At 46.1% G+C, this 24,690-nt stretch overlaps 1 protein-coding gene across 1 annotated transcript in view; it reads right to left on the bottom strand.

Moving 5' to 3' along the window:
- The window catches only part of BRD7 (bromodomain containing 7), a 113,775-nt gene extending 89,545 nt beyond the window's left edge, over window positions 1-24,230 (bottom strand). The window contains 4 exon segments of the mRNA XM_030204348.1: window positions 17,811-17,865; window positions 18,148-18,271; window positions 21,398-21,600; window positions 24,048-24,230. Of these exon segments, the coding sequence (XP_030060208.1) occupies window positions 17,811-17,865; window positions 18,148-18,271; window positions 21,398-21,600; window positions 24,048-24,153 (488 nt within the window). The 5' untranslated portion in view covers window positions 24,154-24,230.
- Between the last annotated feature and the right edge of the window lie 460 nt (window positions 24,231-24,690).

The raw sequence follows: 24,690 nt of genomic DNA, 5'->3' as shown, positions 1-24,690 counted from the left end.
GATTCAATCTTTGCTTATACCCAGGGATAAGCAATGGTAATTCAAATCTCTAGTACCATATCATAGTCTTGGGCAATGTATTCTGATGGAAAACTATATGTGCAATACAAAGACTCAAATTAATTTAACAGAAAAATGAAAAAGCTATCATGGGCAAAGAAATTAGCAGACATCTGAAGAACCCATGGACCTATAATGAATGATTTGACACTGTCTCTGGGAAAACATGACTAAAGTCGAGGATCCATTCTGAACTTTAGTGCTCAATTTCTCAAAACTTATTTTAAGCAGTCACGTTAGTATGTCTATAACTTGTTTTTTTTCACATAAAAGGATAGGGTTTGGCCTGTTGCATTACAAATTGTTTGTTCTAACAGAATTCATTTAAACTTCAGACACCTCTCCCTTGGTATAATGCAGTACTTGGGAACCATAATCAGTACCGCCTTATAATGAAGGTTGCGTTTTAATGAAAGCAATACCCAATCAAGTAAAGACTCAAGACTCAATTCAATTCAATTATTTAAATAATTTTAATGAACGCAAATTGAATTTACAATGGCAAAACAGGTTAAATAAAATCCTTTTCCTGACTGCAAATGAAACTTACAAACTTTTTTATGAATGCATCAAATTACACATTCACTTAATGAAAAGGTCTAATTCACTACTGGGTCTTCAAGGAATATGATTGACGCTTAGCAAATGTAGAATGCTTCTCAGCTGCAAAACTTTGACAGGTTCTAGATCCTGAGTTTCAATCCATTTTAGAGCAGTTTCTAGCTCATGTACTGCCTCGGATGAAGGCAGCAGTATTTTTCTTCTCTTTCAGATGCCTAGCCTGCAAATGTTTTTGAACAGAAGGAACAAAATCATTATGGAACCAGTCCTGGTTATCCACTGTTATTAACTGTTATCCACAAATTTCTAGAACTGTTACACAAAAAAAAGGTAATGATGTTAACATGATGGAAACGAGGCTTTTGGTACTTCCCAATGCAAAGAGGTGTAAGTTTGTGGCTGCCCATTGCATAGACACAGAACAAGATGGTTAGTCTATCTTTGGTTTGTTTAAATCCTTTTTTTTTTTTTTTAGGTCATCCTTCAATGCAAGTGTTTTAGCTGGCAACATTTTATAGAATACTCTGGTCTCATCAGCACTGTAGACATGTGTAATTTCCAGCCTTGATAATTTCTTTCAGTTTCTGTGGTCAGAAACGAGCAGCTTGCTCATCTGAAGATCTTTTCTCGCCTGCAATCACTGTTTGAGATACCCCGTGCCTTTGCCACCATCTCCATCAACCATCGGTTTGCTTTGAATTGACTGCATTCGCCGTCAAGTCATCTGCATGCATATCATGCGTCCAGAGATTGAAATGTCCTTTTGCTGTTGATGCACGAACCACATGAACAATACTGAATCCAAGTCCACACCTTATGCTAAACTTGCACATTTTCGTTTTGAGACCACATTCTTCCTTGATTTTGTGCAGGTAATCTGTGGTCTTTGGTTGACTTTTCAACCAGCTGCACAGAGTAGATTAAGAAATCTGTAGGTCCCTGGAGACATTTGCTTGGAATTCACCATTATCAATGCACTGTACTGCTATTAGTTTTTCTTCCAATGCACACAATTTTCTCTTCAACGAACCACTTGCCATTTTCTGGAGCAATGAGCTAGAACCACGCTTTGACTGGAAAGACGCATCAACCAGAATGGTGCATTAACTATGTGAGCAGGAAGTGCGCTTCAACCATATGAAACACGACCAAGCGTTAACCATGAGAAAAGGGAGGGAGCTTCAACTGTGTGATTGCGTATCAAAAGACTGCTTATCTTCAACAGCTACAAGCAGGAACCACGTTTCAACCATGTGTTCTGGGACCACTTGTCAACCATGTGAGGTTTTCACACTAGGCTTGTACAGTATAATCACAGAAAAGGTACAACAGTTCTAGGAGTTATACAAGGTATGTATAGTATAATCAAGCAAAAGGTACAAGATTTCTGAAAGCCATATTTGCGCTACCACATTATAACCGAATTTGCGACATAACAGTGTGCATTATAACGAGGGAGCGATGTATTTTGTTACTGGTGACTTTAGTCATGTTTTCCCAGGGATGGTGAAAAGAAGCCAAAAAACAGATGACCAAAGACCAGTGTGGAGCCAAAGCAGTTTCTTAAAAAATCTTTAATTGACAACAGTTAGCATAAACCCACTTGGAGAAGTACACATCTGCTAGAGGGACTTGACAAGGGCTATCTGCAATAATGCCTGCATCAGGAGTCCACAGTACGCAAGTCTGGGCAAGAACAAAAGTTCAAATTAAAATCACAAATATCATTGAATTTCACGTGTGGTTAAATACCAGAGGCCCCGGTTTGAAATTCAAGATGAGCTACAATTTTTATGAAATTTAAATTTTGGACATTCTGATTAGGAAAATACAATACAATTTCAGTACGACAATTTTCAAAAAAACCTACGGATAAGAATGCCTATCTTCATTTTACCAGTTATCATAGGAGTCTGAAATACAATTTACATTAATGTCAATTTTTAAGTCTATGCAGGATTTGTTCTGACCTACAAGATTTCCACACACAGGCACATACCATGGCAAACAGGTTCAGACAAAGAGGATACCCAGAGAAATGTATTAAATCGGGAGCACAATGCAGAGACAATTTGCTAGCACCCAAACCCACAAAAGCCAAACTAGATATAGTCTGCACTTTACGCTTTTCTCATCAGGCTAACCAGATTTGCAAAATTATCAGAAAACACTGGTACATTCTAGAAGGGCACCCCTGCATTAGAGATAGGAAACCTGTCATTGCTTATGCACAGCAATAAGAATTTAAAAGAGAAACTGGTACCCTCTCTGCTACCAGAACCCACTACAGAAGAGATCATACACACAAGTCATTCCCAGTGTGGCTCTTGCTCTGTCTGCAGACATGCATTAACTTTATCCGTTTTCACACACCCAATCACCAAATGAGCGGAGAGGGTGGTTGTTGCCTGGAATGTCCTCCCGAGGCAGGTGGTGGAGAAAAAAAACGGTGGCGGAATTCAAAAAGATATGGGATGAACACAGGGGATCTCAAATTAGAAAATGAATGGTATGTTAAGTGGTGCTTAGATGGCAACTTTGGCAGTAAAAACTAAGGCCGGTGTTGGGCTGGCTTGTATGGTCTATGTCCCGCATAAAGCAATCCAGTTTAGGATGGGCTGCAGAGGGCTTCGACGGAGACTCCAGTAATTTGGAATGTGAGGACAGTGCCAGATAGACTTTTATGGTCTCTGTCCCGCAAATGACATGACAGATCTGGATAGGCTGGAGTGGGCTTTGACGGCTACTCCAGTATTTGAAACATAAGGACAGAGGCGGGCGGACTTCTACGGTCTATGTCTCAGAAACACCAAAGAAAGACCATTATCAAGTATATAATTTCACATTGTTAATTTTAAACTTGAATTGACAATGAACGTGACTGTTGGGCAGACTGGATGGACCTTTCGGGTCTTTATCTGCTGCCACTTACTATGTTTTATCATCAAGGGGAAAGCGCTTTTTAAGTTCCCCTATGTAAATCCATAATTTGTGAATGTTTCAACACCAATCATGACAAGTTCCACATTTTTCCCTATTTTCTCAGACATCAACCAAAGTGCTGCCAAAAAAGCCGATTTGTTCTATATGCATGTTATATATTTTTTTCTTCCCTCCTTCAAGGTAAATTCATTCCTATATTATACACTGTTACATTGGCTGTCTGCCCCTTGCTTCATACGCACTTATTTCATTTATATATTTGTGTATTTTTGTAAATGGAAACCTGCATCTTACTGTCATGGTTTCTTCCCATTTTGCTTCTCACACAGGTTGGTTGCTATGCTTTGTGAGTTATACACAACACTTTCTGCACTTGATGTATGCACCTTTGGGTATGTTTTCTCTTACATTTACATACATTCATCCATGTGTTTATTCACTTTCTCAATATTTTATTTATATTGGCTTTAAATAATATTCTAGCTTGGTCTTTTTTCTAATGATACTTACATTCATATTTATACATGTCAATCTTTTATATATATATTTCATATTTTTTAAATACTTTTTTAGTGATATGTGGAGGAGTAGCCCAGTGGTTAGTGCAGTGGACTTTGATCCTGGGAAACTGAGTTCGATTCCCACTGCAGCTCCTTGTGACTCTGGGCAAGTCACTTAACCCTCCATTGCCCCGGTACAAAATAAGTACCTGAATATATGCAAACTGCTTTAAATGTAGTTGCAAAATCCTCAGACGGTACATCAAGTCCCATTTCCCATATTTATTTGATTTTAATTTCAACTTTTGTTTTGGCTCAGACTTATGTACTGCGGACTTCTGATGCAGGCACTATAGCCAAAACACGGCCCATGTCAAGTCCCTTAGAATTGTGTATTTCTCCAAGTGTGTTTATGCTGTTGTCAATTAAAGATTTTTTAAGAGACTGCTTTGCACTGGTCTCTGGTCATCTCTGCTGTTTTTTGGGCTTCTGCTTCCTGACCCGTGGAGATTTGTCCTTCTTTTGCTTCTCTTTGTTCCCAAGCACAGTCACATTTTTCCCTTGTATGTTTAAATCTATTTATTGCAAATAGGATACTACAAAATGCAAATACAGAAAATCAACAGCTGTAAACAATAGTAAGAGAATATATTTTCAATAAATGCACCATTTGAGGTATCAATTTTTCCACTCCTTCCTTCCTTCCCCTAAACAAGGCATGCACAAGATAAGGCCTCTTGCAAAGTCCTTTAATTCATATAGCCTCCTGCATTCTTATCAAGGAACTAACCACCCTCCATCAACCCAACATCCTTCCCACTCTTCCAGCTTCCCAAAAACATATGTGGATGATCTAGAATATATCACTATAAGGATAAAACGTTTAATAATGGGCTCCCTCACTTTCAGGGAAGTTCTTGTATATAAGGTCCCCAAGCCATTCAAAACTGTTTCTTCCTTTTCTCCAAAAGGCATCACGAGCCTCTAACAACATAAGATGTAACTTTCCCTTCTAATATAGAAAGAAAAAGACTCCACTTACATCCACACATTTGACACACCTGTTGTAGACCACATGAAGTAAGCATATGCTATTCCAGGAAAAGGGGTGGGGGGGGGGGGGGGGGGTGGGGGGGGGGGGGAATCTAGGCCCTGGGTTCCTCATGCACTTTAAGGAGAAATTATGTCTTTGCTTTCCTTTAGTCCTTCCAGACTGGCCCAGAAAAATGACTGATGGGTTGTGCATGCCTTCCAGCAGGTGGTGACTGAGAACTCTGACTCTCGAGAGAGCCAATAAGAGCCCTGGCTAGGTAGAGTTAGATTCAGTATTATTTTAAAAAAGCAGGAGAAGAAAAAGAAAAAGCAAGAATCTGTGCAACCAGGAAACTGGAACAGTCACCTATGGGACACATACACACATGTATGAGGCAAAAGCATAAATTGAAAATTGTCTCTAATTTTTTTTTTCTGAACTGTAGATAAAAAACACAAACGGACAAAGCAGCTCTGTGCTGAACTGAAAGAACAGAAAACTAAATTCACAGAACACCATAGCAGAGGGAGGGTTCTGGGCTGATCTAGAGGGACTAAAGGAAAACAAATGAGCAGGTAAGACCTAATTTCTCCTTCCTTAGCGTCCCTCCGGACCGGCCCACAAAAATGATTGATGGGAAGTAACAGAGAAAGTGCATTCAAGGGAGAAACCCTAATAACCCCGCTGTAAGCACACTCACGCCAAACACCGTGTCCTGACAACACTGAACATCAAGCCTGTAATGCTTAGAAAAAGAATACAAAGAAGAACACATTTCTGCTTTGCAGATGTCCAAAGGAAGAACCAAGAAACGCTCTGCCCACTAAGCAGCCTGACCTCTGGAACAGTGCACTTTCATGCCTTCTGGAACAGGCTTACCTGAAAAAAGATAAGTTGGAAGCAATAATTTCCTTAAGCCATCTAGATATGGTGGGTTTAGATGCCTCCAAGCCTTTGCGGGAACCCCTAAGAAACAGAAAAAAATGATCCAATCATCCAAATTCCTCCGTAGTCTGCAAAAAATGCTTGAGCACTCTTCTTGCATCGATCCTCTGATCCAGAGGAAGAGGCTAGCACTGGCAAAACAAGAGCCTGGTTCAAATGAAATCTGGACAATACCTTAAGAAGAAAAGAAGGTACTAGACGTAAAATGACCCGGTCTTTAGAAAACTTGAAGAGGACAGCGCCTTCAACTCCGATACATGCCTAGCTGAGGCAATCACTACCAAAAACATCATCTTGAGAGTTAAATCTTTGAGTGCACAATCCGACAAGGGTTCAAAGGGAGGCTTAGTAAGAACCGAGAGAACCAAATTGAGAACCCAAACAGGAAAAAACGATCTAGGAGGAGGATGGATCAGAGCGGACCCCTGCAAAAAACGCACGCCGTCCAGGTGACTAGTCAGAGATTTCCCTTTTGATTCGCCAGTGAAAACAAGCCAACGCTGCAAGCTGTACCTTAAGAGAAGACAGCACCAATCCTTTATCAAACCCAGCCTGCAAAAAATCCAAGACCTGTGCAACGGAAGCCCAAACTAGAGAAACAGCCCGTTCAGACAAGCAGGCCTCGAAAATGCGTCAAGTTCAAACATAATTCAGAGAAGTTGACCAACACCATGAATGAAGCACTGTTAGAATCACATTTGCTGAGTATCCTTTCTTCTTGAGCTGCGCCCTTTCAAAAGCCAAGCTGTAAGACAAAATTGAGCCAGATCTGGATCAGGAGACCTAGAGACTGTGGAAGTTTCAGAGGATCATCCAAGAGAAGACGCACCAGATCAGCATACCAAGGCCTGCAAGGCCAATCCAGAGCTACAAAACACAAGTCCTGTATGCGCCTCGATCCTCTGAACTGGATGTCATAGAATAGGCCATGGAGGGAACACGTAAAGAAGGTCTGCTGGCCAAGGCTGAAGAAGAGCATCTATGCCCTCCACCTTGCAATCCTTCCTCTGACTGAAGAAACAAGGTACTTTGGAATTGAGTGCGGTCGCAATAAAATTCATGACCGGAAGCTCCCCCAGCGATCGACTACAGTTTGAAATGCAAACACACTCAGCATCCATTCTCCTGGGTCTAGAGCGTGATGACTGAGGAAGTCCACCTGAACATTTCTTGCTGCTGCTACATGAGCCACCGACAGAGCAGACAGATGATTTTCCGCCCAAACCATGAGAAATGCCGGCTCTTGTTCTTCCTCCTTGGTGACTGACATAAGCTACCGCTGTGGCAGTATCCGAGAGGATGTGCACTGGTTTGCCTTTGAGGAGAGACAAATGCCTCTAGTGCCAAGCGAATAGCTCTGGTTTCCAAGAGATTGATCGGACAGCACGCTTCCTGCCATGATCACAGCCATTACAGAATGCGACCAAGACAGAGAGCTCCCCAGCCCGAGACTGGCATCGGTTGTGACTATTATCCACTAAGGTGGATCCAGAGGAACTACTCTGGTTAGATTGGCCATCCAAAGCCACCAATGGAGACTGCCTCACTCTCAATCTCTGAGTGACAACCTGACATTCAGGGTGTCTGTCTGTAGAAACCTGAAGATAATCCCTCGCACACGGCACCGGTGTCCAGAGTACAAATCTGATCATGAAGCTTGAGAATTCTGTTCTGTGGAAGAAACACTCAACCCTGAAGCATAATGGAAGGACACCCCAAGATACTCGATTGTCTGAGACAGAATCAAGCGACTCTTGAGGAAGTTCACCACTGGCCGAGGGAATGAAGAAACAGGACTACAAGAGCCGTGACCTGTAGACTCTCCTGATACGACACTGATCCGATTAGTCAATCATCCAGTTATGGATGCACTAAAATGTCTTCTTTCCTGAGAGCCGCCGCCACTACTATTATAACCTTCGTGAAGTGAAGGTATGAGGAGTTGTAGCGAGTCCAAAGGGGAGAGCACGAAACTGATGCTGCTTGCCCAAAACTGCAAAGCGAAGAAAACGCTAGTGGACTGGACGAATTGGAATATGCAGATAGGCCTCTGTCAAGTCTAATGCGATCAAAATTTCTCCAGTTCGGACAGCCACTATGACTGAGTGAAGGGTTTCTATAAGAAAACTGGAGACCCTGACAGACCGACGGACCGCTTTGAGATCCAAAATCGGATGGAAGGAACCCGCTTTCTTTGGGACGACAAAGTAAATGGAATAACGTCCCTGTCTGATCTCTGAGGGAGGAACCGGACAGACAGCTTACAAGTCAAAAAGCCTTCCTAGAATATCCCTGACTGCGCCTGCCTTGAGATGAGAATGACAGGGAGACTCCAGGAAAGCATCCGGCAGATGCCATGCAAACTCTAAGGCTTACCTATTGTGAATAACCTCGAGAACCCACTGATCGGAGGTAATCTGGGCCCACCTCCAACAGAACTGTGTTAAGCGAGCTCCCACAGGAATTAGAGGGTGGACCCAAGAACTGTCATTGGGATGGACGGGCTGAAGACTGGAAGGAAGAACCTGGCTCTTTACTTCCTCCATGCCGGGCATTACAAAAGGACTGGAACCTCTGAAAAAACCGAGACCTCCGAGTAGTAGCCCCTCTGTCTGTTCTGAACCAACAAAAATCCTGCCCACGGTTTTGACTAGCAAGACTACTACTACTACTAATCATTTCTATAGCGCTACTAGATGTACACAGCACTGTAAGACCTTGACTAGCCGACTGAGGACGATCCTCTGGGAGTCGAGGAACCTTGATGTCTCCTAGACTTCTACTCAACTTGTCCAACTCCTCTCCAAACAAAAAAGAGCCTCGAAAGGGAAACTTGAGTTAGAAGCTGTATCACCTCGAAGCCAAAGCGAATGACGTGCGACCACACCTAAGGCCACAGACTTAAAAGAAGCTCTGAGCAAATCATATAAGGTATCAGCCAAAAAAGCAGAAGCCATCTCAATCTTAGCCACTTCGGCCTCTATAGAGGCCAAGTCATCAGAAGTCCTATCCAAAACTCGAAAATATGCCCTGGACACCAAGGAACCACAAATGGCTGCCTGAACTGCCAGAGCAGAGAGATCAAACCTATTTTTTAAAAGAAACTCCATACGCCTACCTCGAACATCCTTAAAAGCCATGCCCCCATCCACAGGCACAGTATTTCTCTTGGTAACTACCTAAACAACTGCATCCACCACAGGAGGCCTGAGGAAAGATAGTGAATGATACATACCTGTAGCAGGTGTTCTCCGAGGACAGCAGGCTGATTGTTCTCACGACTGGGGTGACGTCCGCGGCAGCCCCCACCAACCGGAAAAGGCTTCGCGGGACGGTCGGCACGCAGGGCACGCCCACCGCGCATGCGCGGCCGTCTTCCCGCCCGTGCGCGACCGCTCCCGCCAGTTGAATGACAAGCAATAAAATATGAAACACAACTCCAAAGGGGAGGAGGGAGGGTAGGTGAGAACAATCAGCCTGCTGTCCTCGGAGAACACCTGCTACAGGTATGTATCATTCACTTTCTCCGAGGACAAGCAGGCTGCTTGTTCTCACGACTGGGGTATCCCTAGCTCTCAGGCTCACTCAAAACAAGAACCCAGGTCAATTGAACCTCGCAACGGCGAGGGTACAACAGAAAATTGACCTACGAAGAACAACTAACTGAGAGTGCAGCCTGACCAGAATAAATTCGGGTCCTGGAGGGTGGAGTTGGATTTACACCCCAAACAGATTCTGCAGCACCGACTGCCCGAACCGACTGTCGCATCGGGTATCCTGCTGGAGGCAGTAATGTGATGTGAATGTGTGGACAGATGACCACGTTGCAGCCTTGCAAATCTCTTCAATAGTGGCTGACTTCAAGTGGGCCACCGACGCTGCCATGGCTCTGACACTATGAGCCGTGACATGACCCTCAAGAGTCAGCCCAGCCTGGGCGTAAGTGAAGGAAATGCAATCTGCTAGCCAATTGGAGATGGTGCGTTTCCCGACAGCGACCCCTAGCCTGTTAGGGTCGAAAGAAATAAACAATTGGGCGGACTGTCTGTGGGGCTGTGTCCGCTCCAAGTAGAAGGCCAATGCTCTCTTGCAGTCCAATGTGTGCAACTGACGTTCAGCAGGGCGGGTATGCGGCCTGGGGAAGAATGTTGGCAAGACAATTGACTGGTTAAGATGGAACTCCGACACCACCTTCGGCAGGAACTTTGGGTGGGTGCGGAGCACTACTCTGTTATGATGAAATTTGGTATATGGAGCGTGAGCTACTAGGGCTTGAAGCTCACTGACCCTACGAGCTGAAGTAACTGCCACCAAGAAAATGACCTTCCAGGTCAAGTACTTCAGATGGCAGGTATTCAGTGGCTCAAAAGGAGGTTTCATCAGCTGGGTGAGGACGACGTTGAGATCCCATGACACTGTGGGGGTCTTGATAGGGGGCTTTGACAAGAGCAAGCCTCTCATGAATCGAACTACTAAGGGCTCTCCAGAGATGGCTTTACCTTCCACACGATAATGGTAAGCACTAATCGCACTAAGGTGATTCCTTACTGAGTTGGTCTTGAGACCAGACTCTGATAAGTGCAGAAGGTATTCAAGCAGGTTCTGTGCAGGACAAGAACGAGGTTCTAGGGCCTTGCTCTCACACCAAACGACAAACCTCCTCCACTTGAAAAAGTAACTCTTTTTAGTGGAATCCTTCCTAGAGGCAAGCAAGACACGGGAGACACCCTCAGACAGACCCAACGCAGCGAAGTCTACGCCCTCAACATCCAGGCCGTGAGAGCCAGGGATTGAAGGTTGGGGTGCAGCAACGCTCCGTCGTTCTGCGAGATGAGAGTCGGAAAACACTCCAATCTCCACGGTTCTTCGGAGGACAACTCCAGAAGAAGAGGGAACCAGATCTGACGGGGCCAAAAGGGCGCCACCAGAATCATGGTGCCGCGGTCTTGCTTGAGCTTCAGTAAGGTCTTCCCCACCAAAGGTATGGGAGGATAAGCATACAGGAGGCCGGTCCCCCAATGAAGGAGAAAGGCATCCGACGCTAGTCTGCCGTGTGCCTGAAGCCTGGAACAGAACAGAGGCAGCTTGTGGTTGGTCTGAGAGGCGAAAAGGTCCACCGAGGGGGTGCCCCACTCTCGGAAGATCTTGCGTACCATTCTGGAATGAAGCGACCACTCGTGCGGTTGCATGACTCTGCTCAGTCTGTCGGCCAGACTGTTGTTTACGCCTGCCAGGTATGTGGCTTGGAGAAGCATGCCGAACCGGCAGGCCCAATTCCACATCCCGGCGGCTTCCTGACACAGGGGGCGAGATCCGGTGCCCCCCTGCTTGTTGACGTAATACATTGCAACCTGATTGTCTGTCCGAATTTGGATAATTTGGTAGGACAGCCGATCTCTGAAAGCCTTCAGTGCGTTCCAGATCGCTCGGAGCTCCAGGAGGTTGATCTGCAGATCCTTTTTCTGGAGGGACCACAGACCCTGGGTGTGAAGCCCATCGTCATGAGCTCCCCACCCCAGGCGAGATGCATCCGTCGTCAGCACTTTCGTGGGCTGTGGAATTTGGAATGGGCGTCCCAGGGTCAAATTAGTCCGGATGGTCCACCAGAGCAGTGAAGTGCGGCAACTGGTGGAGAGGCGGATGACATCTTCTAGATTCCCGGTGGCTTGGAACCACTGGGAAGCTAGGGTCCATTGAGCAGATCTCATGTGAAGACGAGCCATGGGAGTCACATGAACTGTGGAGGCCATATGACCCAGAAGTCTCAACATCTGCCGAGCTGTGACCTGCTGAAACGCTCTGGTCTGCGAAGCCAGGGACAGGAGGTTGTTGGCCCTCGCTTCGGGAAGGAAGGCCTGAGCCGTCTGAGTATTCAGCAGAGCTCCTATGAATTCCAGAGACTGCGTTGGCTGGAGATGGGACTTTGGGTAATTTATCACAAACCCCAGCAGCTCCAGGAGTCGAGTAGTGCACTGCATAGACCGGAGGGCTCCCGCCTCCGAGGTGTTCTTGACCAGCCAATCGTCGAGATATGGGAACACGTGCACTCCCAGCTTGCGTAGGTAGGCCGCCACCACCACGAGGCACTTGGTAAACACTCGAGGGGCAGAGGCGAGCCCAAAGGGCAGCACACAATACTGAAAGTGCCGTGCGGCCAGGCGGAATCTGAGATACTGTCTGTGAGCTGGCAGTATCGGTATGTGAGTATATGCGTCCTTTAAATCCAGGGAACATAGCCAATCGTTTTTCTGAATCATTGGCAGAAGGGTGCCCAAGGAAAGCATCCTGAACTTTTCTTTGACCAGGAATTTGTTCAGGCCTCTCAGGTCTAGGATGGGACGCATCCCCTCTGTTTTCTTTTCCACAAGGAAGTACCTGGAATAGAATCCCTGCCCTTCCTGCCCGGGTGGTACGGGCTCGACCGCATTGGCGCTGAGAAGGGCGGAGAGTTCCTCTGCAAGTACCTGCTTGTGATGGGAGCTGAAGGATTGAGCTCCCGGAGGACAATTTGGTGGCAGGGAGGCCAAATTCAGGGCGTATCCGCACCGCACTATTTGGAGAACCCACTGGTCGGAGGTTATGAGAGGCCACCTTTGGTGAAAAAATTTTAACCTCCCTCCGACCGGCAGATCGTCCGGTACGGACACTTTGAGGGCGGCTATGTTCCCATGGATCCAGTCAAAAGCCCGTCCCCGGCTTTTGCTGTGGAGGCGCAGGGGGCTGCTTAGGCGCACGCTGTTGACGGGAACGAGCGCACTGGGGCTGTCCCTGTGCCTGACGAGGCCTTCGGGCCGGCTGGTTGTACCTACGCTTTGCAAAAGAATAGGGTGCAGCCTGCCGGGCCCGGGAAAAACGTCCACCTACTGAGGTGGATGCTGAAGGCGCCCGGTGGGAGAGCTTGTCGAGAGCGGTTTCCCGCTGATGCAGTTGGTCCACCATCTGCTCGACCTTCTCACCAAAAATGTTATCCCCCCGGCAAGGGACGTCGGCCAGTCTCTGCTGGGTGCGGTTGTCCAGGTCAGAGGCACGCAGCCATGAGAGCCTGCGCATCACTATACCTTGGGCCGCAGCACGAGATGCCACGTCACAGGTGTCATAGATACCCCTGGACAGGAACTTTCTGCACGCCTTCAGCTGCCTGACCACCTCCTGATAAGGCCTGGACTGCTTCGGCGGGAGCTTATCGACCAGGTCCGCCAGTTGTTGCACATTAGTCCGCATGTGGATGCTCATATAGAGCAGGTATGACTGGATGCGGGTCACGAGCATGGAGGATTGGTAGGCCTTCCTCCCAAACGAGTCCAGAGTGCGAGACTCCCGCCCCGGGGGCGCCGAGGCGGTATCCCTCGAACTCCGTGCCCTCTTGAGAGCAGAATCCACGACCGCCGAGTCATGGGGCAATTGGGGCCGCATTAACTCTGGGTCAGAGTGGATCCTGTACTGGGACTCTGCTTTCTTGGGAATGGTGGGGTTAGTTAACGGTCGCACCCAGTTCAGAAGCAGTGTCTCCTTGAGGACATTGTGCAGCGGTACCGTGGAGGACTCTCTAGGTGGTGATGGATAGTCGAGGACCTCGAGCATCTCGGCCCTCGGCTCTTCCACAGAGACCACGTGAAAGGGAATGCTAATAGACATATCCCGCACAAAGGAGGCAAAGGAGAGACTCTCAGGAGGTGAGAGCTTCCTCTCCGGTGAAGGCGTGGGGTCCGAGGGAAGGCCTGTAGACTCCTCTGAGGAGAAATATCTAGGGTCCTCTTCTTCCCCCCACGAGGCCTCATCCTCGGTATCGGACATAAGCTCGTGTAGCTGAGTCCTGAACCAGGCCCGGCTCGACGTCGAGGCACCGAGGTCTCGGTGTCGTCGAGCGGTGGACTCCCGCGCCGGCGGGGACGGAGCTCCCTCCATCGACGTCGACGGGGACTCCACCTGTGTGGCGGTCGAGACCGGCGCCGCAAGCGGCGGCGGTGTCGACGGCCCCGGCGCCGGGCTAGAGCTCGCCGGCGCCACAGACATCGGCGCCGAGGGCGCAAGCACCCCCGGCGCCGGCACAGCCTGGCGCATCAGCCCTTCCAGGATCCCCGGAAGGATGGCTCTGAGGCACTCGTCCAGGCCCGTTGCCGGGAAAGGCGGTGGGGCCGGTAAGGGCGTCGGTGCCAGAAGCTGATGGGGGCCAGGAGACGGCACCGAGGTGCCGGAACCCTGACGCGTCGGTACCTCCACAACCGACGGGGACCTCTCCTCTCGACGATGACGCTTCGGCGTCGCCTCCTCTCCGATGTCCGGATGCACCGAGGGCGACCGGTGACGACGCTTCTTGTTTTTCTTTCGATGCGCGTCACCGGCGCCGGGAGGTATGGAGGAGGAGGAGGACGATCCCCCTCGGTCCCGAGGAGCCGGGTCAGACAGGGTTCGGTCCCGTGGGCCACGGGCTGAGGGAGTGACCAGGGCCGACTGCCCACGCGGCCGCTCACCTCTACCCTCGCCGGCGGACCGGCGGGCCGACGGGACCTGTTCTCCTGGGGTCGATGCCATCGGTGCCGATGTCTCGGGCATCGATACCGGTACCGAAGGACCGGGCGTCGATACCGATGCCGTCGAGGTCGACGTCGAGGGGCCGGCGCAAGTTCCAAAAAGACGGTCCCGCAGAACTTGCCTCGCAACCTGAGTCCGTTTCCGGAGACCGAGACACAGGGAACACGACTTGATATTGTGCTCCGGCCCGAGGCACTGGAGGCACCAAGCGTGGGTGTCGGTCTGCGAGATCGGCCGGCCGCAGCGACCACACTTTTTAAATCCACTCGGGACCTTCGAGGACATCGATGGAAAAATCGCGTCGGCAAAGTCAAAGTCGTCAATGGTGGCTGAAATCACACCTCGAAAAAAGAAAATGACCGTGCGGCCACTAGGCCGCAACGCGGCGTCCCCGCTGGAAACGAGGGAAAAAAGGGAGCGCGTGCTCCACACGCTCAGGTTTTTTTTTTTTTTTTTTTTTGAAAAAGAAACCGGCGGTAACAAAAAACTAAGAGAAAAAGCAACGATCCGCGTAAACGCGATCGAAAATCCGGCGGCTGAAAACAGAGAGAGCGGCAAAGCACAACTCTCTCCAGACGCGGAAAAAAAGGAACTGGCGGGAGCGGTCGCGCACGGGCGGGAAGACGGCCGCGCATGCGCGGTGGGCGTGCCCTGCGTGCCGACCGTCCCGCGAAGCCTTTTCCGGTTGGTGGGGGCTGCCGCGGACGTCACCCCAGTCGTGAGAACAAGCAGCCTGCTTGTCCTCGGAGAATTGTCCTTATCAGGAACCACACAGAGACGAATCATGGAACGAGAGAGCTGGAATGGAATGTGCCTGGATGATATCGCTAATATCTTGTTGCATAGGAAATGTCTTGCCAGACCTTCTAATACCCTTTAACAGAGGATCCACCTTACGTCCTACCTTGACTGTGGATTCTTCCTCAAAATGCAGGGTAGAACAAACTAAAGAAATGAGTTCTTGCAAATCTTCCTTATGAAAAATTCATACCATGGAGGGATCTCCCCAGGAAGCAGCGTCTCTGTGCTTGGATCTGCAGTACTAGGGTCTTCAGAAAGGGGAGCGTCAAGAGAGAGCATCTCTGGATCTGTGTCTGAAATAGGATTCTCTTCCAGATCCCAGGACACTCTAGGCCTCTTAAGAGTGGACAAAAAGCTTGTCTGATATCACAGAAGGAGCTGCTGAAACAGGACTAGTTTTATTCAAGAAAAAAGCCTGATACATCTGAAGAACAAATTCAGGAGGGAAACCTCCCTCAGGAACTGCTGTTTGCTCAGCCATGGACAAAGCAGAAGGCTCAGACAAGTGCATAGGAACTAAAACAGGCCGCTCCCCAAAGACAGACTGCTGTTCCAAAATGGTGGAGTTTCCTGCCAAAACGGTAGCCTGCGTTTTATGGGCCCAAGTCTAGCTGAGCCTCAAATGCGGAGGAAGAAGCCAACACAGTATCCGACGACACTAAAATGGGTGGTAGCTCTGCTGCAGTACAATACTTACACACCCTGGTGGCAGCAGTGAGTCCCTGCCACTGACACACAGCACAGCATCAGAGCTTCTGAGCCCTAGCTTGGGCTCTAATGCTTTAAAAAAAAAAAAAAAAAAATTTTAACAAGCTCCCTGAGAGGAACAGAGAAAGAAAACCACCACCAAGCACGCAGAGCAGAAGAGACAAGCAACTCACTGAACCACAGTGAAGGCTGAAATAGAGTTGCTCCACTCATTCGTGTCTCAGTTTTTTTCCTTTGTTTATAATGTGGCTGTCTCTCTCAGGCCTGCAAACAATCTTACCCCAAAGAGGCTGAGACTTGTGTTTCACCACACGAGTAAAGCAGCTCTTGCATGACAAAAAAAAAAACAAAAAAAACACAATAGGAGGATGCGGAGAGGGGGGACTCGGACACCCAAGTGTGATGCCCCTGAGGCGGGTCTCAGCCTCTGAGTTAAACAAGATGCTGGTGCACAGAGAAAGAAAGCCTAAAAAGTAGACTTTCCCCTTCTTCCCTCACAGAATGAAGGAAACGCTTTTTTTCTTTATTTTTTAAACAAAACAGAAAGAAGGGCCCACCATCTTCCACCTGCTGGAGACTGAGAATACTAAATCTAACTCTAACTAGCCAGGGCTCTTATTGGCTCTCTCTCGAGTCAGAGTTCTCAGTCTCCATCTGCTGGAAGGCGTGCACAACCATCAGTCATCTTTCTGGGCTGGTCCAGAGGGACGCTAAGGAAGAGAGTAATTTTACACCAGGGCACCTAAGTTAAGACACTAACTGGGTGCCTGCTTAGGTGTTATTTTATGGTGACACGTAGGTGCCTACATGCTTTTATAAAATACTAGACTAGGTAGCAAAAAGTCATGAATGCAGGTGTGGACATTTATACTTGCTCAAGAGCAGGTGTAAATGCTCACACATACATTTTGTACATATGTGCACAGATTAGCGCATTTTAGAATTAAGTTGTGTACTTGAAAACTCAGCCTGCACTCCCAGCAACACCTACAGTAAAATTACATGAGTTCATGTCAATGTGCCTGGCGCTATTTTGTAAGCGTATATTGCCACATATGTGCAAAAATTACTTTATAAAATCACCCCCTGAAGGTCAGCACTTGGTGCCTGCCACCAAACCCTAATAAAAGAGCTGCCACTCCTATTGGGTGGAAGACTGCAGAAAAAGAGAGAATGAGGAAAAAAAGGTGAAGGTTAAAAGCAAAATAAGTTTAAAAAAAGTCAAAAGACAAATAAGTGAAAAGGAAAAAACAAGATATTTTTTCTCCCTCCTCACACTATAATTCTTCAGAAACCTACTATGAATTACAATCACAAATATTTGATCTCAGTTCTTGAGAGGTGACCACAGGCAAGGTTAACCCTGGAGGGGCAGGAAGGTATGTGGGACGCGGGAGAACCTGTCAGAGCAAGTTTCCACTCAAAATTGTAGAGAGGGCCCAACTGTACCTTGGGTGTCCGTAATGACTGAAGATACTGCTGCAAACCCTGCCCTCTATGGATCAGAAGGCTACTGAGATAACAAACGTCCCCCCAACTTGCAGTATCTGAAGCAATCACCCCAATTCACCACCCCACCCCCCACACCTGAAAAGCATCCCTGCACATAGGTCTGGTGTTCACAATAGCTACAGTTCATGCATTCCATGTGAGCTACAACAAATGATGAATCTAGATATATTTCTTTCCATTACACACTGCACCAGATAGAAAACAAGGGCTCTCACCTCTGCAGCTGTCTCACTAGTTGATTCAAAGCCTCTTGCAGGGGGGTTTGTTCTTCTGTAGAAGGAAGAAAATACAGAACATTTTAAGAAGAACAGTTCCTTAGTACTTAATTAAACTGTATAATAGTACCTCAGAAAAAGTTAAGAACACTGTCAAATATTTTTAAATTAAACAGAAGTCAACATAGCAGGTTATCATGAAGAAGGTAAGTAGAAATTATTTTTCAAATGTAAGAATGATTCTGTTTCCTGCAATAAATACAAAAGTTGGGAGATGCTTTTCTTACCCGTGAAAAACATTGTCCAGTGTTTTAAAATGAATATGATTTGTTCTTACCTTCTGGTTTTGCTAAAGAGGAAGAAAGTAGTTTTATGGGGGGCAGTTCCACTCTCATAGGGGTCAGAACTTTGTGCTCTTTTTCGAAATCTGTTTCAGCATGTCCTCGCTTCTTTTTCTCATCCTTCAAATAAAAAACAAAATGATAACTCATGATTTAAAAAAATCATTAGCACTTAAGGAGGAGGAGGAGCAGCACAGCAGGATACAAGAGCTCATGTTATTATTGTTCATACACATATACATGCTGCTTCCTACAATAGGCATCTGACTTATACGTCCAGATATTTTAGCTTAGAACTAGTTTCTTCCATGTATCAATCCTGGTCTGTGTGTTTCTATATGGCAAACAAACATAATGGCAAATTTATGCTAAAACTAAAACATATTTCTCACTCATGGCCACCCTTAGCCTTTAATCATAATAACCACCTTTAGAAATCTAAAGCACTCTCCTTTCTGGCCTGAATGATGGTCCTCAGTGTGGCTCAGGCGTCAAAAAATAAGTTTTAGGCATTATGCAATGGGTCCATTGCGCAAACCCAGCATAGGATAGTCAGTCTGCAGCTATGCAAACATTTGGATAACATACTTTAACACAATCAACTTTTGGGAGTGGTGGGAAAAACAGTTAAAACAAAGGTTGGGAAGCACGGTTCCAGGATCCAATGTTCAGAGTAAAATAGAGACATAACACTGGTGTTATCTAAGAAACTTTAGAGTTAAGCTGAACCTCTATTTTTCAAAATCTCACTGTTTAAATTCAAAAAGTAGCCCAGCTCAGCCACGTTAAAAAAAAAGAGGCAGATTCAGGGACATCAAGGGTGGGCTTAAAACTTAGCTGGGAAATCCCAGCCACACAACAGCAGTCTAATTTTACCCAGCTAGATTTAGGAAATTTTCAGCTGACAAACTAGACAGTTAGGTTCTGCTGAAACTTTGGTTGTCAGAATCTCACTGAAAATCTCCCAACCAGTGTGACATCACATATAAGCAGGGGCGCCATGAGGAAGCAATTATCACATAGTAACATAGTAGATGATGGCAGAAAAAGACCTCCACGGTCCATCCAGTCTGCCCAACAATATAACTCATATTTGCTGCTTTTTGTGTATACCCTACTTTGATTTGTACCTGTGCTCTTCAGGGAACAGACCGTATAAGTCTGCCCAGCACTATCCTCATCTCCCAACCACCAGCCCTGCCTCCCAACCACCGGCTCTGGCACAGACCGTACAAGTCTGTCCAGCACTATCCCCGCCTCCCAACCACCAGTCCCGCTTCCCACCACCGGCTCAGGCACAGACCGTACAAGTCTGCCCAGCACTATCCCCGCCTCCCAACCACCAGCCCCGCCTCCCGATCTTGACTAAGCTCCTGAGGATCCATTCCTTCGGCACAGGATTCCTTTATGCTTAACCCACGCATGTTTGAATTCCGTTACCGTTTTCATTTCCACCACCTCCCACGGGAGGGCATTCCAAGCATCCACTACTCTCTCTGTGAAAAAATACTTCCTGATGTTTTTCTTGAGTCTGCCCCCCTTCAATCTCATTTCATGTCCTCTCGTTCTACCATCTTCCCATCTCCGGAAAAGGTTCATTTGCGGATTAATAGCTTTCAAATATTTGAACGTCTGTATCATATCACCCCTGTTTCTCCTTTCCTCCAGAGTATACATGTTTAGTTCAGCAAGTCTCTCCTCATACGTCTTGTAACGCAAATCCCATACCATTCTCGTAGCTTTTCTTTGCACCGCTTCAATTCTTTTTACATCCTTAACAAGATACGGCCTCCAAAACTGAACACAATACTCCAGGTGGGGCCTCACCAATGACTTATACAGGGGCATCAACACCCCCCTTTCTTCTGCTGGTCACACCTCTCTCTATACAGCCTAACAACCTTCTAGCTACGGCCACCGCCTTGTCACACTGTTTCGTTGCCTTCAAATCCTCAGATACTATCACCCCAAGATCCCGCTCTCCGCCCGTACCTATCAGACTCTCCTCGCCTAACACATACGTCTCCCCTGGATTTCTATTCCCTAAGTGCATCACTTTGCATTTCTACGCATTGAATTTTAATTGCCAAACCTTAGACCATTCTTCTAGCTTCCTCAGATCCTTTTTCATGTTTTCCACTCCCTCCCGGGTGTCCACTCTGTTACAGAGCTCATCGCTTTACTGCTAGTGATCATTAGGGCCTCTGCTACACTCAGAAGTGGACTCTCATTCCCTCTGCCCAGCACAATCAATGGTTTCACAGCATAGCTTTCCTCAGAGCTGCTGCTCCCACTCGGCATGTTCCCTCTTATGTGGCTGTTATACATGATACCCCCACAATGCATTTACTACTCATGTGGCAGTTGCTCCTGCAACAATTTCCTGATTCCATTATAAATGATGTGTTACTATGACCACATGATTTTGGGACCTGCAAGCCAACTCATTTGCTCAGATGGCTGCTATCTCACGTTCTCCGTGACTTGGCTTGTTTCGGGCCTGACTACACCTGTCCCAATCCCATCCCACAAAAGAAAAGCTATAGAAAAAAAAAAGCAGGTAGTCAGAGTCTGCTGCACCTCCTTAAAGAGAAGAGCAGCTACGCAGGAGCGGCAGCAACTCCTGAGCAGAGCAGCAGATAGTGAAGCTGACTCCTACAGGAAGAGGAGCTGTACACTGCGGAAAAATAAAGTACCTATTGGGATTGGGGCAAGAAAAAAATACTGACTCCAGAGTCTGCAACAAGGTATGCGCTAACATAAATGGATAAAGGAAAGGAGGAGTACATCAAATTTAGCTATATATCAAATTAATAAATCAAATTCAAATTCAGGGACAGATGGAGATGACGACATGATGGATGATGGAACAGAGAGTAAGGTATAAGTGGTGAAAGAAAAATGTGGGGAGGAAGGCCAGAGATTCAAAAATAGAGAAAACAAAGAAAATGGAAGGGAAAATACATTTTAAAACAGAAAGAATAAGGGGAAGAGATGAGGGATGAAAGAGATAACAATGCCATGACACGAAAAAGTAGGAAAATACTGACTTAATTAACATGGACTAGTAATCTTACTTATTTACAAAGCACGTAACAAAATTATAAAACAAATGGATTGGGGGACGGGGGAACAAGAGCAGTTGCCTTGGGCCCCCAAACCTGCCTGATGCTGAAAACAAGATAACTTAAAGGCAGGCTTCTATACCTGGTAAAGTGCTTAATAAAGGTATACAATGTAACAGACCTTTTTCTTTTTCTTTTCCTTTTCCTCACTGGCAGTCTGCTTCTCTCCTTTTCTTTTTTTCTTTTTCTTCTTGTCTTTGTGCTTTTCATGCTCTGATTTGTCTTCAAAGAAGTTGGAATCATGCCCTGAGCTCCCTGTGGAGAACTCCTTCACTTCTCCTCCTCCCACTTTCAGCACCAATTTTAGAGGCTTTTCGATATACTCTGAAAATGGCGACAAAAGAAATACAGCAAACATACACGCATTGGTACAACCAGCTATTCTATATAATAACATGGTGTCTCTTCTTTCTGGTATCTGTCGTGGTGGGGCAGGGCTGATAAATTTTTCAAACAGCTCTCTCTTTGAAAATCAGTCTAAAGTACGCATGTCACAAGTAGCAACACATTTTGAGCTACTTTTTTCTGCAGGCTAATTTCGGTCAAGAAGTAACAGGTGTACTTTTCAAAATGTCATACACATGCTGTTGTCCCTTGGCAAACACATTATCTCTTTAATCCAGCTATATTGGAAATACCTTTTCTTTTTTTTTTTTTTTTTTAAGAGGGCTGAGGGTGGGGCATCTTCAAACTGCCTATATATTGCATAATAAGAACATATAAGAGTAGCCATACTGGGGTCAGACTAATGGTCCATCTAGACCAGTATCCTATTTTCCAAACAGTGGCCAAGCCAGGTCACAAGTACCTGGCAGAAACCCAAATCATGGCAACACTCCATACTACAAATCCCAGGGCAAGCAGTTGCTTCCCATGTCTGTCTCAACAGCAGACTATGGACCTTTCCCCAAGGAATTTGTTCAAACTTTTTTAAAACCCACATACACTAACCGCTGTAACCACATCCTCTGGCAAAGAGTTCCACAGCCACTATTTGTTAAGTGAAAAAATATTTCCTCCTATTTGTTTTAAAAGTATTTCAATGTTAACTTCTTCGAGTATCCCACAGTCTTTGTACTTTTGGAACGAGTAAAAAAAATCGATTTACTCATTCTACACCTCTCAGGATTTTGTAGACCTCAATCATATTTCTCCTCCTCAGTCTCTTTTCCAAGCTGAATAGCCCTAACCTCTTTAGCCTTTCCTAATACAAGACGAGTTCCATCCCCTTTATCATTTTGGTCGCTCTTCATTGAACCTTTTCTAATTCTGCTATATCTTTTTTGAGATACGGCGACCAGAACTGAACACAATACTCAAGGTGCAGATGCACCACGGGGTGATACAAAGGCATTATAGTATTTTCGGTCTTATTCACCATCCCTTTCCTAATAATTCCTAGCATCCCATTTGCTTTTTTGGCCACCGCCGAACACTGAGCATATTTCAGCATATTATCTAACGATACCCAGATCTTCTTCTTGAGTGCTGGCTCCCAAGGTGGATCCTAGCATCAGGTAATTATGATTCGGATTATTCTTTCCAATCTGCATCACCTTGCATTTGTCCACATTAAAATTTCATCAACCAATAATCTAGGGCTCTACCGTGCTAAATCCTACTGAAATAAACAATCTCTATTTCACATTGCTTCTTTTATTATTATGTTAAAGCTCAATGCCCATTATTTGTATTTTCAGCTGAATAATATTTTTCATTAGGCAGAATAGTAAAATATGCTATTCGGTGTGTGTGTGTGTGTATATATATATATACATATACATACACACACATATACAGAATTTAGCTCTCACCTTTCAATTGAGATATATATATATACGGTATATATATACACACATATATACAGAATTTAGCTCTCAATTGATATATATATATACGGTATATATATACACACATATATACAGAATTTAGCTCTCACCTTTCAATTTATATATATATATATATACGGTATATATATACACACACATATACAGAATTTAGCTCTCACCTTTCAATTGATATATATATATATATATATATATATATACATACACGCATATACAGGATTTAGCTCTCATCATTCAGTTGAGAGGAATTACATTCAAGTACAATAGGTATACACCTGTTGTACTTGAATGTAATTCTTCTCTGTTCTTAGTTCAGCGCAGGTATTAGAGGAGTGTAAACAGAGCAACTTGTCCTGGGCCTCCAAAGCCTATCTAAAGCAGAAAAAGATACAGCCAGCTGATGGGATGTGGGAAAACTATCTTGGGACCAGCACATTTAACACAAACCCTGAGACAGTTTATAATCCATGGACTAAAGTGTACTACCTTGTTAACGAGTCCGGCTGTGTAAAGCAGGACCTGCAGTAATACATGCATACAATAGCGCCTTTCAGTAAAGCATGTCCTAACTTTGTACCCAAGGCAGTTGAGGGTTTAGTAACTTGTCCCTGGTCCTCAACCCGTTGATCTGACTAATCTCTACCTCACCACTCCACTGGCTAAGATTACAAAACAAAACAACAACAAAAACTGTTCCCTGGCTAGGGCCCTCCCGGACTCAGGAAGCTTCTTTCTCCACAGGATCCCATTATGACCTATAAAAACCAACATCAGAACGTATACAGATGAAAACCCACAAGGCAGTGCAGGCTACTGAACTCTTTACAGTCCAACCGAGCGCCTGAAAGCTAATGCAACTCCAGCGCTCACGCCAGAAAACGGGGAAGAGGCCTGAGAAAGGCGATGCTCCCTTTCCGCGCTCACCCTCATAACTGTGTTTATCGGACTTGTGTTTTTTGTGCTTCTTGCCCATTCTCGGGCAGTAGTCGGAGAGCACAGGCCACTCTGTTGTGCTGAGACGGAGAACCATAGAGAAACACTGCCGAGCAACAGTCCGACGAGAAACACCGAGCGAACGGAGAATCGGGGCGCAAGCGCAGATCTCGCGGACTCGCTCAATTCCGCCTCCTGGCGACTGGAGGACTAAAGTGCAGGGACGCGTGGGCAGACTGGTGTGTATGCTCTGGGGAAAGCATAAGAGCGTAGGGTTAAGGAGTACGTAAGCAGTGAATGGACGGGGTCGGGGGAGAAAAAGATTAAAAGAGAGTGGCTGAGGAGCAACAAGTGACTGTAAATTAAAATGTATGTATGTATAGGTCTACCATATTTGTAGAGATAAAAAAGGACACAAAAATTAACATGCTGTCCGACCCCTGCCACCGCACCCTGCTGCACAGTCACCTTGCCCCTCCCCCCCCCAAGAAAGTTAGATTCTATAGGTAGTGAAAATACTGGTAAAAGTAACAGAAATGCATTTTCTTCCATACTCTGCTAGATACACAATTAGAAAAGATGTACATTTCCAAAAAAGCAAACATCCATAAGCAGCATGTCTCCCTTTCCTTTC

The sequence above is a fragment of the Microcaecilia unicolor genome, chromosome 5 (genome assembly GCF_901765095.1).
Source record: "Microcaecilia unicolor chromosome 5, aMicUni1.1, whole genome shotgun sequence".
Taxonomy (NCBI): Eukaryota; Metazoa; Chordata; class Amphibia; order Gymnophiona; family Siphonopidae; genus Microcaecilia; species Microcaecilia unicolor.
The sequence above is the reverse complement of the archived record's forward strand: the minus strand, read 5'-3'. Positions and strand labels throughout refer to the sequence as shown.